General features: G+C 39.2%; 1 protein-coding gene across 6 annotated transcripts in view; it reads right to left on the bottom strand.

Moving 5' to 3' along the window:
• The window catches only part of PIK3C2A (phosphatidylinositol-4-phosphate 3-kinase catalytic subunit type 2 alpha), a 56,742-nt gene extending 43,598 nt beyond the window's left edge, over nt 1-13,144 (bottom strand). Inside the window, exons 1-4 of one of the 6 annotated variants that reach the window (XM_058158700.1) lie at nt 12,668-13,141; nt 4,303-4,465; nt 3,545-3,665; nt 1,554-2,643 (exon numbers count right to left, since the gene is read on the bottom strand). In XM_058158700.1, coding sequence (XP_058014683.1) covers nt 1,554-2,643; nt 3,545-3,600 — 1,146 coding nt within the window. In that variant the 5' untranslated portion in view covers nt 3,601-3,665; nt 4,303-4,465; nt 12,668-13,141. Of the gene's footprint in view, nt 1-1,553; nt 2,715-3,544; nt 3,666-4,302; nt 4,466-12,667 lie in introns of those variants that run through there. The other 5 variants (XM_058158710.1, XM_058158719.1, XM_058158693.1 and 2 more) reach the window with 5 other exon arrangements.
• Nucleotides 13,145-16,168: the final 3,024 nt, after the last annotated feature.

Raw genomic sequence — 16,168 nt, 5'->3', positions numbered from 1 at the left:
ACATGATTATGTCACATCAGGAAATGTCTAATTTAATATTGCCAAAGTATATTCTGAGAAACAGCATATAATTAAACAACATTTTTTGAATAGCAAATAATGCAGCTGGGCTAGTCCTGCTTTTGGCAAGCTGTATAGTATAATGCATTAAAATAGCTAGTACCAAAATCAGTCTAGAAAAGATAATTAAAATAATATTTTATTATTTATGTGAAAGTATTAAGTAGTCCCCTGTTTAAGAATGAGTTCCATTCCCAAGGTCTGTCTTTAGGTCGAATTTATATTCAAACCAGAACACTATTATTGTATAACACTGTATAAGTAGAATTGTATAATAAATTAAACCATTCTGTATTTAACTTGAACTACTGTGTATTTAACTTGATACTGTGTATCAAATTTTGTAGCAATATACTCCATTTTTAATTATGGATCATCCTTAAACCACAGCATTATTAACCTAGGGACTTGTTGTATTTTCAGAACTATATAAAAATTATCATGATACACAGATTTTTAGTTATTGAAGCTTCTTGCAAGAATTAGCCATTTCAAGATCCCATTAAAATACACAGAAGATAAATAAATACAGCACTTGTTGAATGCTATTGGTTGTTAATCCTGAGGAATATTAACAAATAGGATGCTACTCTACACCTACCATACTTTTCAGAGTATAAAACACACTTCTCTCGTCCTAAAAGTGGTGAAAATTGGGTTTGCATTTTATACACCGAATATTGCCCAAGCCCAGCCCACCCGCTGGCCGTTTTCAGCCTCTGCACACTCCATTTTAGACCTGTTCCAGGCTGCGGGGATCACCACAGCACATCGCTGCCGATTGCCGCCTCTGCACGTTGCATTTTTGGCCTCTGGCATTGCGTTTTTGGCCTCTGCATGCCCCATTTTTGGCCTCCACACGTTGCATTTTCGGCTGGTTCCAGGTGGCGGGGAGCAGCAGCAGCAATCCCTGCCTGGAACCAGCCAAAAATGCAACATACGGAGGCCAAAAACAGGGTATGCGGAGGCCAAAAACGCGACACACGGAGGCCAAAAACACAGAGGCTATGATCAGCGGCGATCTGCTGTGGCGGTCCTGGCAACCTGGAATGGGTCTAAAACAGAACATGCGGAGGCCAAAAACACAACACGCGGAGGCCAAAAATATGACACATGGAGACGGCAATGGGCTGTGGCAATCCCCACAGCTTGGAACAGCTGATTGGCGGTGTTCCAGAAGGCCGGTCCAACCACCAATCAGCTGCTCGTGCTGAATCAGGTTGCGATAACGTGCTGAAGCTGTCCAGGCTGTTTGCTGCAAGGATGCTAGCCAGATGAATACCGATGAATGCTGGTAGGCAGAGGCAGAATTTTTTTTCTTGTTTTCCTCCCCAAAAACTAATGTGCATCTTATACTCTGAGGCATCTTATACTCCAAAAAATACTGTATTTGTATAATTGCAAGGGAACAATTTTTCACCTAAATTTGGTAAGAAAAGTTTGCAAAGTAACATTTGCATTTAAGTGGAAATATATATTTTAAGATGTTTTACCTGTGAAGTTTGGCCCTGTAATTTAGCAAGCTGAGCAGTTCGAATGTTTAAAGACTGACTTCGTGTAACTGTTGCCCCAGAAGCAGATTTTCCACTAAGTTTTCTTTCAAGATGGCTCTTTCCTGGAGACTTCTCTTCTAGCAGCACAGCATCCCAAGGATCTTCTACAACTTTAGCATTAGTTATCTTTCCTCCATCTTCTGAAGTATAAAATATATCTATATTGTCCACCTTTGGTTTACTTAAAGGATCTAAATCCAACCAATCAAATTTACTAATATCATTGGAGCTTTCAGAGCTTGGCAAACTAATAGTAGGTTTAGCACCAGTCATTTCCAAGTCTGTCTTTGATTTCCCATTTTTTTGAAATTCTGAAGTACTTGCAATCTTATCAAATACTTTTGCCATTTCAGGGGTAAGTGTTGAATGATACATGGGTACACTTCCTTGCGGATGGTAAGTTGAAGTAAATGGCAGTGGGTATGAAATGTATTGAGACCTTTCTGGAAGACAAAGATAGACAGGCTTTGTAGATTGGTAAGTGGATACACCTGGATGAAAGCCATTCTGAAAGATACCAACTTGTTTATTGAAAGAAGGTACAGGGTAAACAGACGATCCGGCACTACTGGAAGACCCAGGCAAACTGGAGGTCCACTGCCCTCTTTGAGCAACAGGTTGAGAATAAAATTGTGAAGATGATGCCCCAAGAATCTGAGGGGCTGACAATGTAGATGGTTTATGGGATTCAAGATTTTCTTCTAAAAGAAGCTTCTCTAATTCAGCACATGTAAGTTTGTCTATGTCAATTGAATTTAACTTATCATCCACCTTCTTCTTGCCATCAGACTCTGGAAATACCATAAGATCATGATCTTGTTTTCTGCAGGACTGAACACTTGGCCAAGAGTAGCTTAAGGTGTCACTCTTTTGTCTACTGCCAACCACTACTTTTTCTTTTTGCATCTTAGCCAGAGCTTCAGCTTCCATTTGCAGTGCTTCTTCTTTGTCCACGTCTTTAGGTCTTGCTGGATCCAAAACTGGTGATGAACGTTGTTTAAATTCATTGCTGCTAGATATCTGGGCCATTCTGTGAAAGCAGATGTCCATTAACAATTTCAATTCTTCTTCTGAAACTCTTTGGCCCCAAAATGTTCAAAACTAGTGGAGGGGGGAAAAACATATAATACTGAAAGTATTTACAAAGTCACTATTCTCTGTTTCTACTTTAAAGTTCTGTCTACTAGGGCTATACAGGTATTTGGATCAGAAGCCAGAAAGGTGCTTTTGATTCACTATGGACATGCTTGCAGCCAGCAGCTCCCTAAAAATGCCACAACTTTTCCCAGGCTTGCATGATAGCCTTGAAAAATACCTGAAGCACTGACGGCATGCAACTACACTATCCTATCTTTAACTCTTTAATTCAAATAAGTATTTTGCTGCGATCTTACAGCAATCGTACGAGCTCAGAAAAAGTCACAGCTTGTCTAAGGAGCCACTGACAAGTACAACAAATACACTAACACCAGATGTGAAGCACTTTTCCTGCTTTGGATCTATATTATTATACATTCCTACCCAATATATATATAAGGCATTAAGAATTTGTACATTTGGAAATGTTGTGATTAACAACTACCCTTGCCTTAGTTTCTCATATCAGATTATTATTCATCTAAATTGTTCTGAACTATGACACTCTACAGTATAAATGTAAAAAAATACATATTAAAATAATTTCTATGCCCTTTGGTGTTTTCTCTTTGTGTCATTGAGATACACAGCCCTAAGAACTGCTGATGCACTGTTTCCTTTTAATAATTTCTATTTATCAGTCTCTTCCTCTCTAGCCTAATAGAGGAGGACCCAGAGCTGACAGAATTCCTTAGTTTCTTAGAGAGATTAAAAGATAATCACCAAGCTCCAGCTACTTGCACTTATAGCTAATATCAAAGTAAGTGCCTTCTGTTCATCCACTCATAGCTTACCTGTCAGGGGTGATTCTGCTTAAAGCCTTTAGGCAAGCAGGCTGGGTTAAGGTCATCACAGACTTCTAGCTTTCTTCCATTATTCCCACCAAAGCTGGGCAGACTGAAGGAATGTGTAATACTAGGATTAAGCAAAAGAATATGTTTGATGAAAAAAATGGGAAAACATAGAATATATATTAGAAATATGGCACAACCAACACTACATATTGTATACCAAAGTCATTAATTAGACATTCATAATTCTTCCTTAGATGAACCGCCGGTGTTAAAGAACTCTATGTGCTTTAGAATAGCCTTATTGTATCAACACTGAATTCCAGTTTGTTTCTTATTTATTTAATCAAATTCATAAAGTGCCCAACTCAACAAACTCTGGTCAGCCACAACTTCCCTAAGATTCTGGCATTCTGTAATTTAACCCATTTGATGTACCTTGGCTGAAGAGATTTTGTGCTTTGATGCACCATTTTGCTCAGTTAAAGCTTACAGGTACAAGTGTTTTAGTAGTATATAGATATAATGCAAACAACAAACATACTTTGAAAAAATAAGTGCAACTATGATTATGATGTAAGCAGTTAGTTCAGAAGCACATTATCAAAACTAGTAAGGCAGATAGTAATTTTTTTATTTGTTGAACTATATCACCTACCTCAGGAAAAACAGATAAATAAGTCTGGCTTAAGAATAGCTGTTCACTTGTATAATACTAGCAGTTAAAACAAATAAATAATATATAGATATATAGTTCTTACTTTTATATCGCTGCAGATTTAGTACTTGATGAGAAATCACTTCAGTATCTTTATGTAAAGGCAAATTATTGAAATTGTGCATCACACTGTCCTGATCATTAATACAACTCAATGCTGGTCTAACAAGCAGGTGATCTGACTCTTCCAATCCAAGGTCTCCTACCTTTCCCAATGAGAAAAAGGGGATTTCAGTCTTGAAAGCATTGTGTTACAAATTTCTGCTAGAAGCAGAAGAATTTTCAGCACAGAAACATCTCTAAAACTTAATGCTTTGGGAATCCTGCAAGTTATAAAATAAATTGCCTGACGTTTTATGATAGAGCTAACAAGGAGAAACAGAATATTGCTTTTCAATTTGGAAAAAAAAAACCTGACAAGAAGTTAATAAACTGGACTAGAATATCAGATTCAAATAGGAAGTATCCCTATTTTCAAACATTCGAGTATCCATTCAGTTTAGTTATGGAGCTTGCTACACAATTGTGCCAACAAGTCACAGAACTGTGTTTAACAAAAAACGTTCTTTATATGATAAAATATGTAATACACACAACTGCATCAGCAAACTTGTTTTAAGTAGTAGTACTGGAATAGCCTCACCAGGTGGCAGCATCTAGCTGCCCTTGTCTGGCTCAAAATCTAAGCAAGAATCAGCTGCTTACAGATGAGGCCTGGTTACTTGGATAAGAGACTACCAGGGAATATCAAGACTGCAGGCTACATTAAGAAGTTGAAAAATAACCCAAATGAAAGTTATAGCAAACCACTTCCATATTATTGCCAAAGAAAATAACATAAATGCATGGATATGCCCATGAAGTTACCAGATGCAAATCCATGAACACCATCTACCAGTCAGAAAAGACAATGAAAACTATGGGAAACTGTGAGCATCCTAGACCAAGCTAAATCCAAAACTGCTAGGGAATACCCAGAAACTTGGTATTCAGACAAATCAGCCATCAATAAACAAATAAACCACATTTACGCACTATTCAAAAAAAAATCAATTAAAAAAGCTAAGAATGAAACAAGAACACATCCTCTCCAGCAACCAATACCTAGATAAGCAGGGATTAACACCAGATAAACAATCTAGACAGGAACAATACTTTAACCAAAGGACTAACATTATTAAAATTCTGACGCTTTGCACCACATCCCCTTTATGACAGGGGTGGGGGTGGTGCTCCAACTACCTCAAGTGCCTATCTCACCATCTCAGTCCCCTACTCACCCACCAGCACACATAAAACTACTGTGGCCCTGGATTCCTTGGCCCGCTCCTTGCTTACTTCTTCTTGCTCCAATATGCCTAGAAAGCCCAGAGATGTCTCCTGCCCCACTACACCCAGATCCACTCACCACTCACCTTTGCCTTTTTGTGCAATTGCTAGGTGAGCTAAGGCCAAACCAAGGCCTAGGCAGACAGCTAGCAAATGGGATGTTTCTGATGGGTAGAAAAGGCCATGTCTAGCCTTCAAAACAATTGCAAGAAAGGAAAGGGAACTGCTTTCGGCCGGAGAAAGGAAGCTAGGATCCTGAAGATTTGAGCTTTCTTTCTCTAGCCCAGCATGGTGGTTCCCTTTCACACATGGAGGGCAAGGAAACTTCTGTCGTGAGCCAGAGAAAGGAAGCTCAGATTTCCAGGATCCAAGTTTTGTTTCTCCAGACTAGTGTAGATGTTTCTTTCCTAATGATGCAACTGGGAGCCAGGATTGCAGTCACTGAGCGAAGCAGTCACTTGGGCATCTTGCTTAATACGGGACCGCCTACTGCCACCAATAGCCTCCCATCGACCTGTGCGCTCTCACAGAGAGGGCCTCCTCAGGGTGCCGTCAGCCAAACAATGTCGACTGGCGGGCCCCAGGGGAAGAGCCTTCTCTGTGGGGGCACCTACCCTGTGGAATGAATTACCTTTGGGGCTACGCCTACTCCCCGACCTCCGGACCTTTAAGCGCGAGCTCAAGACCTTTTTGTTTCATCGAGCAGGGCTGGCCTAAGGGCAATTTTAATGGATGGTTTTATTGATGGTTTAGTTTTATAGTTTTACTCGTTATTTTAATATTTTGGCCAATGGAATCAGATTTTTAATTGAAATATTGTGTTTTAACTTTTGTATATGTGTTTTAACTTGGCTGTAAACCACCCTGAGTCTTCGGAGAAGGGCGGTATAGAAATGCAAATAATAAATAAATAAATAAATACAATGATTTACACTGGAAATTCCAATCCCAATTATAATCATAGGCAGATTATTTTGTGTATTCTCTTCTATTAAGACTTTTACCTTTCTCTTTTTCTTTTTTAATGTAATCGTAAGATTAAACTGGAAGGCACTGTAATGTAGTGAAAGAAATGTAGTTTTGGACTGTATCTAAAGTTCACAGTATCAGCACACAGGCAACTGTCATACCTAATAAGGTACACAATCTAAGTTCTTTGAAAAACTTGAAAAGTGAATTTAACTTTCATAATACTAGAGGACTGGAAAGTGATCATCTATTTCTGTCCAGGAAATGTTATAGCTGGTACACCAGCCTCAATCAGTAAATAGCACTGGAAATTGCATAAGCTAATTGTTTGGCTAGCAACAGTGCTCACTGTCTCTGAAGTACAATTCTGAGGATTCAGTGGGTTACAACCAACAGCTTAACTGGATTACTATCCAATTAAGGATCCATTTTATGAGTGCTGAGTTTCAGTTTATGGACCTTTGTCTCCTTTCTTGCAAGAATTTTTTTCTAGATCCTGGGTAACTAGGAACTCAACAACATTATATTATATATCTTCAGTGATCTCTTCAAGTGGATGTAAACTTTGCAGATTTATTTTTTCTATGAATTTTCTCTAATATACATAAAAACACACAGGGATCGGTTCCCAAAGTAATTTTATGCAGTGAACAGGGCAAGGCTGAGATAGGATCTCCCCAACTTCCCCTTCGGCACTTCTCAACGTGACATATACCATTGGTCAGGCCAGCCCCAATGTGCCCAGCACTTTCTCTCAGTTGTTGCCACTAATGGGTAACTGCTACAAATATTTATGTGTCCCCAACTTTCATCAACAACTTATTACAAAATCAAATTTTGCTAACTGTCATCTCTTACATTCATTTAATTAGAATTCTGCTGCATATTTTCCTAGGTTTAGTTTTTCTAATCACTCACAGTACTTATTTATGAAGCCCTGGACAACTTATTTCAACAAAAAACAAGTTTCTTTTAATTTAACAAGATTTATTGAAAGGTGGAAAGGAAGAGGTACAGGATTCTCAACGAATGAACTGGTTTCACTTTAGAATCCAATTTATCTTTTAGGTGGCTAAAGTGAATTTTTTTTAGCCTTTTACTCATAGTCTTAATATGAATTGGTGAAAAGGCTCCAGTTTTCTTAATGGATAACTGAGGAATGTCCAGTAGTCAGCATGGGAATGTCTCTGAACACAGAATTATACTTTCCCTTTGTGTGGGGGAATAATAACAGCATTCTTTCAAGTATCAGGCACAAATGCATCTTTCATATACATATGAAACAAGTTGTAAATGCTTCCATCAGTCAAACAGATCAATATTTGAACATTTCTCCAATTACACTATTTCTGCTGACTTAATATTTTTCAACGTTCTCATATTTATCACTTTTCTTTTAGTGTTCTTTTTTTTCTTGGACACTAACATTGAATTTGTTTCAATTCCAGCCTTTGAGATATCACTATTATTTCCATGCAAATCTCTAAACCACTCCTTTGAATATTCTCTCATTTTGGTTTCATCTCAAATCATCTCATCATTTTTATTTTTTAATTGCACTCACTATGTCAGAAGAGCCTCAGATTGGTCCTTTCATCCATTTCCAATGTTTTGTTAATCAAAATTGCTTTGCATTTTCCCTGTCTCTTTTAAACTTAATCATTTGATTACAGCACAGTCTTTTTTGTGACACTCATTATATGTTTCATCCTCTTTTCTACAGCAGTAATGTACATTTTGCCTTAGCCACAGCGCCTTTACTTTGTCATACCACTAAGCATCCTTGTTCGTCCTTCCATCCTTTCTATTATCACAATTCTACACAGTTCTATGGTACTTTGTGATGTAATTCTTTTCACTCCATTCCAAACAGTTTCCAGATAATGTTTTCTTATAAACTACCTTTAATTTATTCTGATGGGAGTTTAATCTATTCTTTAATATTTTTAAAAATATGATACATACATACTTTCCCAAAACAATTCTACTTTAATTTCTTTCCTTTCCTTCCAAATCCATTTCTCTGCCAGGATCCACATTCAGAATCTCTCATCACCCTATATCCTTCAATAATTATATCAATATTTTATCATAAAAAAATCAAGTAAATTGTAACTTCAGATTTGTTTAGATTTACCATCTGTACATATAAATATATTTATGTTTAAACCATATATTCAGAGCAGAATATTTTCTAAGCAGACTGCTAATCAACATTCTCAATAACTGAACCTATGACAGACTACTTATTACATCCTTTTCATTTTTTTAACTCTACAGATACATATCTATTTTTCTTCCACTGCACTTGTTTATTTGTGGTATCCCTAAATATTCCAAATTGCAATCTTCCCCATGCTTTTAACAAATGTGCCTAGTGATATTGCCCTCCAGTATTGATCACTGTATTTAATCAATTTCATATTGTACTTTTCAGGCAGACATGGAAGAGGTTAACTAAATCAATCAGTGCCACATGAAGTATGCCGTACTAACAATAAGAACAGTACTGATCATATTTGGTATATGCCACAAATGTTACTGAAGCCCAGTTTTCACAGAATACAGACAAAAATCTTTAATGAAAATACTTTTCCAGCCACCATACTGAATGCACTCAGGGTATTTACATTAATCATTTCTTACACTGCAATGCTCATCTAATGAAAGTAACAAAAAAATAGCTAGCTCAACAGAGTTGCACTGACTTCAAGGAATAGTCTAACATAAAAGACACACTTGCCCAGCCCAAATAAAATAAAATATAACTTGTTACGTCACCTAGAATGCCTCTCAACAACAAATCAGTGGGTTAGTGTGAGAAACTGACTCCAAGGCACCAAATGAATTGTGTGGCTGAGGATGGACTTCATCCTGGCCTTCTACAAGAGTAGTTCAATATTTAACCACAACTGGTTGTTACTACCCGTGTTTCCCCAAAAATAAGACCCGGTCTTATTTTCTTTTGGGCCCTCAAAATAAACACTATGGTTTATTTTCAGCGGTGTCTTATTTTTTTCCATGTATGGAAGGTCCACTTCTTCGCCCCACAAAGGCTTACCTCAGGGCCCCCGCAGGCAGGTCATCCATGCCCTGACATTTGCCTTGCCTCGCGGCTGTGGCACACCACTCAGCCTCCTGTTCCGTTGCGGCTACGAGCAAGCAGAAGAAATGGGCCGGCAGCCACGTGAGCTCCTGATGGACATGGCTGGTGGTGCTGCTGCTGCGAGGCAGGTGTCAGGGCATGGATGGCCTGGCTGCAGGGCCCTGAGGAAAGCCAATACAGGGTGCATGGGGCAGCTCCACCCCATCTCGTGGCCACGACACCGCAAGTAATCAGACAGAATGGGCAGCCGACTGGCTGTGCAGGCTATTAAGTAGGGCTTAGTTTGGGGGGGGTAGGGCTTATATTAGACACACACGTAAAAAATATGCTAGGTCTTATTTTCAGGATAGGTCTTATTTTCAGGAAAAGATGTATATTACATTGAATAGTGCTATTATTAAATTACAGTAGCTACTCAATCAAAGGAAGAATGTCTGTGTATGGTTTCTACCTAGTTTTGTTAATAATTGTTATACAAATTTGGAAATCCCCTTCACAATTTTCTCACTTCTCTTCACACAACTGCTATGTGTATACATCACTCTCTTTTCCTCAGGACCATTCTCTATGCAACTGAGGCAGAAGGCTGTGGCCCACAAAGCTAATGTGTGAATAGATACATTAATCTTTCAAACTCTTTGTGGTATCTACAGTGCTTCATTTTGTTTGGATGATGGACCTCAATTTTTCTAATATGCCCTTCACTGTTTGTATATCAGTGATGAACAATGAAACAAATGCAAAAAAAGAATGTTTTTAAAAAAATGATAATCTTTGACAAGCTGACATATGGGTAAACCCAGAAGCCACTGTGAATAAAATAGGCATAGCAAGTTGCTGAAACTTAGTGGTGTTTGAATGCAGAATGTTAAAGACTCATTCTAAGGCTGGAAGGGGCAGTTCTTTTTTTCAAACATTTAAGGGCCATTGGCAATTAATACAGAATTAAATGGACTGAAGATTTTATTCAGCATAGGGCAAGTTTATCACATCAGAACATTCAAATAACAAACTCAATCTATTATGGTTACCTAGTGATTTTCTGATAGCATGGTGAGACCTAGACCTTCAATTTTTCAGCAGTTAAGTGGCAGGAGTAGCATATGACATGAAAGTCTGCCACAAAGGACAATGGAATGTGGTGGGTGGAGTACAAAATTCCTAGGGGATGGAGGGGGGGGGAGAATATGGTACAAAGATATGTAAGATCTACAGTAAAAATGTACAGCTGAAAACTACAGAATATCTTAATTTTCTTCTTTGAAAGCAAATATAAAAGCTTTCATTTGTGTTTGTCCTTTATCGTTTCCTAAAGTATAAAAGCAAGACAAAATAGGTTTTGATTCTACAAGAACCAAAGCTTAATTTATTATATATTTTAAACTAACATGAACAGCAATGCATTTTCAAATATATTATGGTTGCAATGAACTAGTTTGTTTTCATTGTACATACTAAATATAAAAATACATTAAGTTTAGTTAAGATGCTCAACAAATTGTAATTTCTGTATTTATATGTGCATTGGGACTTGGGACAGAACTGCATGTATGGTAAATGCTTTCTTGTGGCTCTTAAAAAGACATTAACATATGCAAGTGCAGTTTAACTTGTTACATTCTTTCCATTAAAACCATGCCAATTTCCTCAATTCAATAGTCTTATAACAATAAGTGGATAGTTTTGTATTCAAAACACAACTGCAAGAAGGAAGCCATGGTTATACGTTTGTATTATAGCTTCATATACAAAGGCTAGCAACTATGAGAACTGAAAATAACTATATGCGTTGTCACATTACAAAATAATCGCCCACATTGCTGAAGCATTTCAGCAATGTATTTTTAAGTTCAAAAAATGCTTTTAAATCTCAGCATTCCAAGAAATAAAATTTCAGCTTCTGAGACAAACACACTGAAATGTGTTAACTTTTGGGACCCTATAAGTAATGAATGAGGATCCCTTATAGCTTGTACTTACAAACAGTATCAATGCTATAATAAAACAGGAATTTTTTAAAAATCCATGCAATTCTATGAATATATACCGGTACAAGGGCTTTGGAGTTTTGTTAGAACAAAAACACCATGCATAGACTAACACGGGTGGGGGAGGGGGAAGAGTGCTGATGTTTTAAACTTTAGCAGGAGGAACTATTATTGTTGGTCCATCGATGAAAAGTCTTTTGGCCTTTTCTGGTTTTCTTTCTCATCGTAAATTACTGCTTCGAGGTTTGACCTCGAAGTATCTGCACTATTTACAACTGCTGCCCAAATACGCGCATACTGCGTACAGCAGTACCTCCCAAATCTTCCATCTATGCCTCTCAATCTTCCGAAGGATGCCCACCCCCGTTTATTTACAGATCCCACCAAACGCCGAGCTCTGGAAACAGGCCTCGGAATACTCCGAAGGGAAGCGAAGCAATCGTCTTGTTTTCGGTACCGTGTCAACAACCTTCCCGCTGGTTAGAATTTCCTGCTCTGCCAGGCCGAGGAGCCAAGGGACTGTCGTCGAAAATGCCCTCCTTGTAGTTTGTTTGTAAGGAAGCTCCTCGAGTTATACGACTCAACCCTCCTCCCCTTTTACCAAACCTGAAGCCCCAAGCAGGCAACTTGTTCAGCTCGGCGCCGGCGTTTAACCGGCCTTTTCGCGTCCCCGAGGGCTGCAAGCCTTTAGCAGGCGACCCCGACCGACCCCCCACCCCCCACCCCATCCTCGATTCGTTCCTGCACTTCTCGGCCGGGTTAGGCGGAAAGGTCCGACTCAGGCGAAAGGAGGAAGAGCAAAACCAGGGAGCCCACCACCCCATTCCCCCACAACAGCCGAGAAGCCGGGAGGAAGCGAGGGCCTCCGCCACCGGGAAAAGAGGCGAGCCAGAAACCTCTTTCCAGGCGCCCCCCGCGTCCCGCACCAGCCGAGCCCCCTCTCGCCTGGGTGGTGGTGGGGGGTGGGGAGAGGAAGATTTCCCCGCTGGCTCGCTACCCCTGCAAGCCTTCCTCACCTCAGCGCGCATCCATCCCAAAGTACCCGCCGCCGCGGCTCCTGCAGCCATTTCCCATAGTCCTCGCCGCGCACAAAAGTTATTGGCAAACCCCCTTCTTCGCTTTCGGCATCCCCGCCTCTTTGGCTCTCCGTGCTAGCTGGGCTGTAGCAGCCGCCACCACCGCCGCCGCCACCACCACCCGCGCTCACTTCCGGCTCTTGGAAGGAAAGACGGGCGGAGGGAGGGAAGATCCGTGGCGGCGGTGGCGACGGCCGCAGCAGCGAGAAAAGCGCCCTGCCAGCGCCGCGGGGTGGCTCCGAGCTCCTCCGAGGAGAGGTCCGGGAAATGCGGGGCCACGTGCCTCCCCGCGAAGGAGTAGCTTGCGCCAACTCTCCCTCGGAAATGCGGAGGGGGGGGGGGCGTCTTGACGGCGCCGTGATTTTGAGCGAAGCGGCTACATATGGTGGTGCATCTGCCTCGGAATGACCAACCAGCCAAAAGCCCATTAGCTCCCGGGGCCGAGGGGAATAGTGTGAACCCCGTTTGTGGTTCGGTGTGTGTCGTCGTGTGAACCCGGGGGGTTGGGGGTGGAATTGGATCGCTTCCAGCCAGCTATGACAATGGTTGGGCAAACGCTATTTCTCCCGACTTAGCGTGACACACGTACCCGCGATTAACTCAATCATGATTTTACTCAATCCAATTAATTGGCACGCCGTAACTATTAAGCAATTACGTGCTTCCCTTTGCCTGAGCAGGACGTGCCAACTGGTCTGTTATCGCTTAATATTGCATGCAGATCAAGTAGTCATGGGTTTGTTTAACAAACCATGGCTAAAAGTCCAGCCTTAGTATTATTCATAAATTCATCCATAAACTCAGCCCAATTTTGTCAACCTAAAACATTGCCTTAATCATGATTTACCTAACCCAGTGGTGGGATTCACGTAATTTAACAACCAGTTCTCTGCCCTAATGATTTCTTCAAACAACCAGTTTGCCAAACTGCTCAGAAAATTAACAACGGGGTCTCCCGAAGTGGTGCGAACTGGCTGAATCTCACCACTGACCTAACCTTACTTTTCTGATTACAAACAACATGCATACTGGCTCTGGCAGTACCTGATAAAGTAAGCAAAATAACCAAGCTTGCTAAATTGTGTTCCCTTATCCACCTTTGTCTCAAATCTGAAGAGGAAGCACAATCAAGAATTGGTATATCCCCACTGCTTATTTTTTAATCCCAGTTTAGGAATATAAGAATAATTCCTACTAATTATAAATGTATAGTTATAAACCGTAGTAATAAATCTTACACCAGCAACTACTGTTTGACAGATTTTCCTTCAAAATAAGAGGCTGTGTTCGTAGAAAAACACTTGATTCCACTGACCTGAAAGGCAAACCAAGTTGCCCTTTGAAAAACAGAGAAGGCTTTCAGATAACGTAGATGGTTTTTGTCGTGGATCTCACTTAAATAGGAAAAATTCAGGTCTGAAGAATTAATCATGGAGTTTCACCACCTGAATGTTATACAGTTACTGTGTGTGGCTGTTAAAGGTACAGAAGGAACATTTACAACCATGTTGATTAATCAACGTATTACATCATTCTTTATGTATGTACTTCTAATTGTTCTGGGAAGTACTTGGATATTGAACAGACTCTGATGTCACCTGAACACTGCCCTCTTTTCATATTCATCTGCCACACAGGCCACTCAGAATGTAACTTTACAGGTGATTCATGGCTCAGGAGGGCTTCACCTGTTTGTTTTAGCAGCCAATGCATGTTTCATCAACTTTAGAACAGTTAAAAGTTCAACAGCTAACACTTCTGTATTGGGAAAAGAGTAATTTTTTATTTCTGCTTGTTGCACAGCTTCCTTTTCCTCCTCACCAAAAAAGAACAAAGTTTACAAGTTCCCAGTATTCCTTGATATCCCCCCTTAACCTGAATCATTTTCTACATTCCAATAGTGGAATAATTAATATTTATTGCTAACTAGAACTTTAATATTTTGGATTGGAACGACTGCAGGCTGTAGAAGGAGCAGACTACGTATTGGTTGCTTCACACTGTTGTCTGGGTATTTCTTAAAACTGGTGATGGCAAAAAAGCAGTGGTATGACAGCGGCTGGATTTCATGCTTGCTTCCAGACAACATGACTTTTGTTCTTTAAGATGTGCTGTTTATGGCCGTATGTATGATGTGTTGGGACCAGGCTGAGGATGTCACCAATTTCTGCTTAGGTAATTGCATTTTATGCAGCGATAAGAATGATACAATGGTTATTTCTTCTGTTCTCCAATCCTTGGTTCATGTCCCAAAAGGAGAATAGTAATTTATTTGGGTGTTATTTCCATAAATAAAGAGAACTATATCATTACTATAATTATTATAGATGTGACATTTTGAACTTGAAGCATGTTAAAAATATTCTCTTTTAAATCAGCATACCATCCTCTTATAACAAAACCTACTTGTTGACACTTGTTTATTCTCTGACAGTTCGCTTTAATATATCATTACAGTACTATTCGTTTTAGTACAAGTTATTACAATACTATTACAAACAGAATCATAAGGTTGGAAGGGATCTTGGAGGTCTTTAGTCTAATAAAATGTTATATCCAGAATTTCAGGAAGTATTGATCTCTGAAATGTAATGTCTTTATATCATTAGACTGTACTAAAATCTAGTAAATTACTGGAAAATTGCATAAACATGTGTGCTGGAATGCAAATGCAAGATCACTGAACTCTTGCAAATAGTACAGGGGGAAAAAGCACTGAATGTACTCAAGGAAAGCTAAACGAAAACAGGAAGAGATATGAAGTAACACAAGTATAGCATTAAAGTATTGATTAAACACTGCATTTTTCCATTTTGTTTAGCAAATAATTAAATAATAACATATATTAAACATAAATATATACCGGTATGTATAGTGTAAATGTAATATATGTTTAATATACCTATAAGTACCATTCAAAAATTCTCAGTAAAAATTATATACAAGAAAAAGAGGGAAACAGATTGTCTTTTCTCAGTTTAGGTTTTGAAGAAATATGATTGATTTAAATAAGTTAGTCGCATCAGTTAAATCTCTCGGGACATAGACAAAACTAAAAACGAGATATTTTTACTTCTACCGGTAAAGATTTCATAATTAAGTGTATAAATTATAAATTAATTGCTTTTATTAAATTTAAAATAAAGCCTGCATGATCATATTTTCTGAAATTTAATCTATCCTAAAACCAGTGGTGGGATTCAGCTAGTTCGCACTACTTCGGAAGAACTGGTTGTTAACTTTCTGAGCAGTTTGGCAAACTGGTTTTTGGAAGAAATCATTAGAGCAGAGAACCGGTTGCTAAATTACTTGAATCCCACCACTGCCTAAAACTATGTGTGTTATTATATTTAGGCAAACATAGCATCTAAACTCTACATTAATACTTAAAAAATAACAATATTATACAAGCCAGACCTCCATACAGTTGCCTAATTTCTA

This window comes from Ahaetulla prasina, chromosome 1 (genome assembly GCF_028640845.1).
Source record: "Ahaetulla prasina isolate Xishuangbanna chromosome 1, ASM2864084v1, whole genome shotgun sequence".
In the NCBI taxonomy this organism is placed as follows: domain Eukaryota; kingdom Metazoa; phylum Chordata; class Lepidosauria; order Squamata; family Colubridae; genus Ahaetulla; species Ahaetulla prasina.
This window is presented reverse-complemented; position numbering and strand designations above follow the sequence as displayed.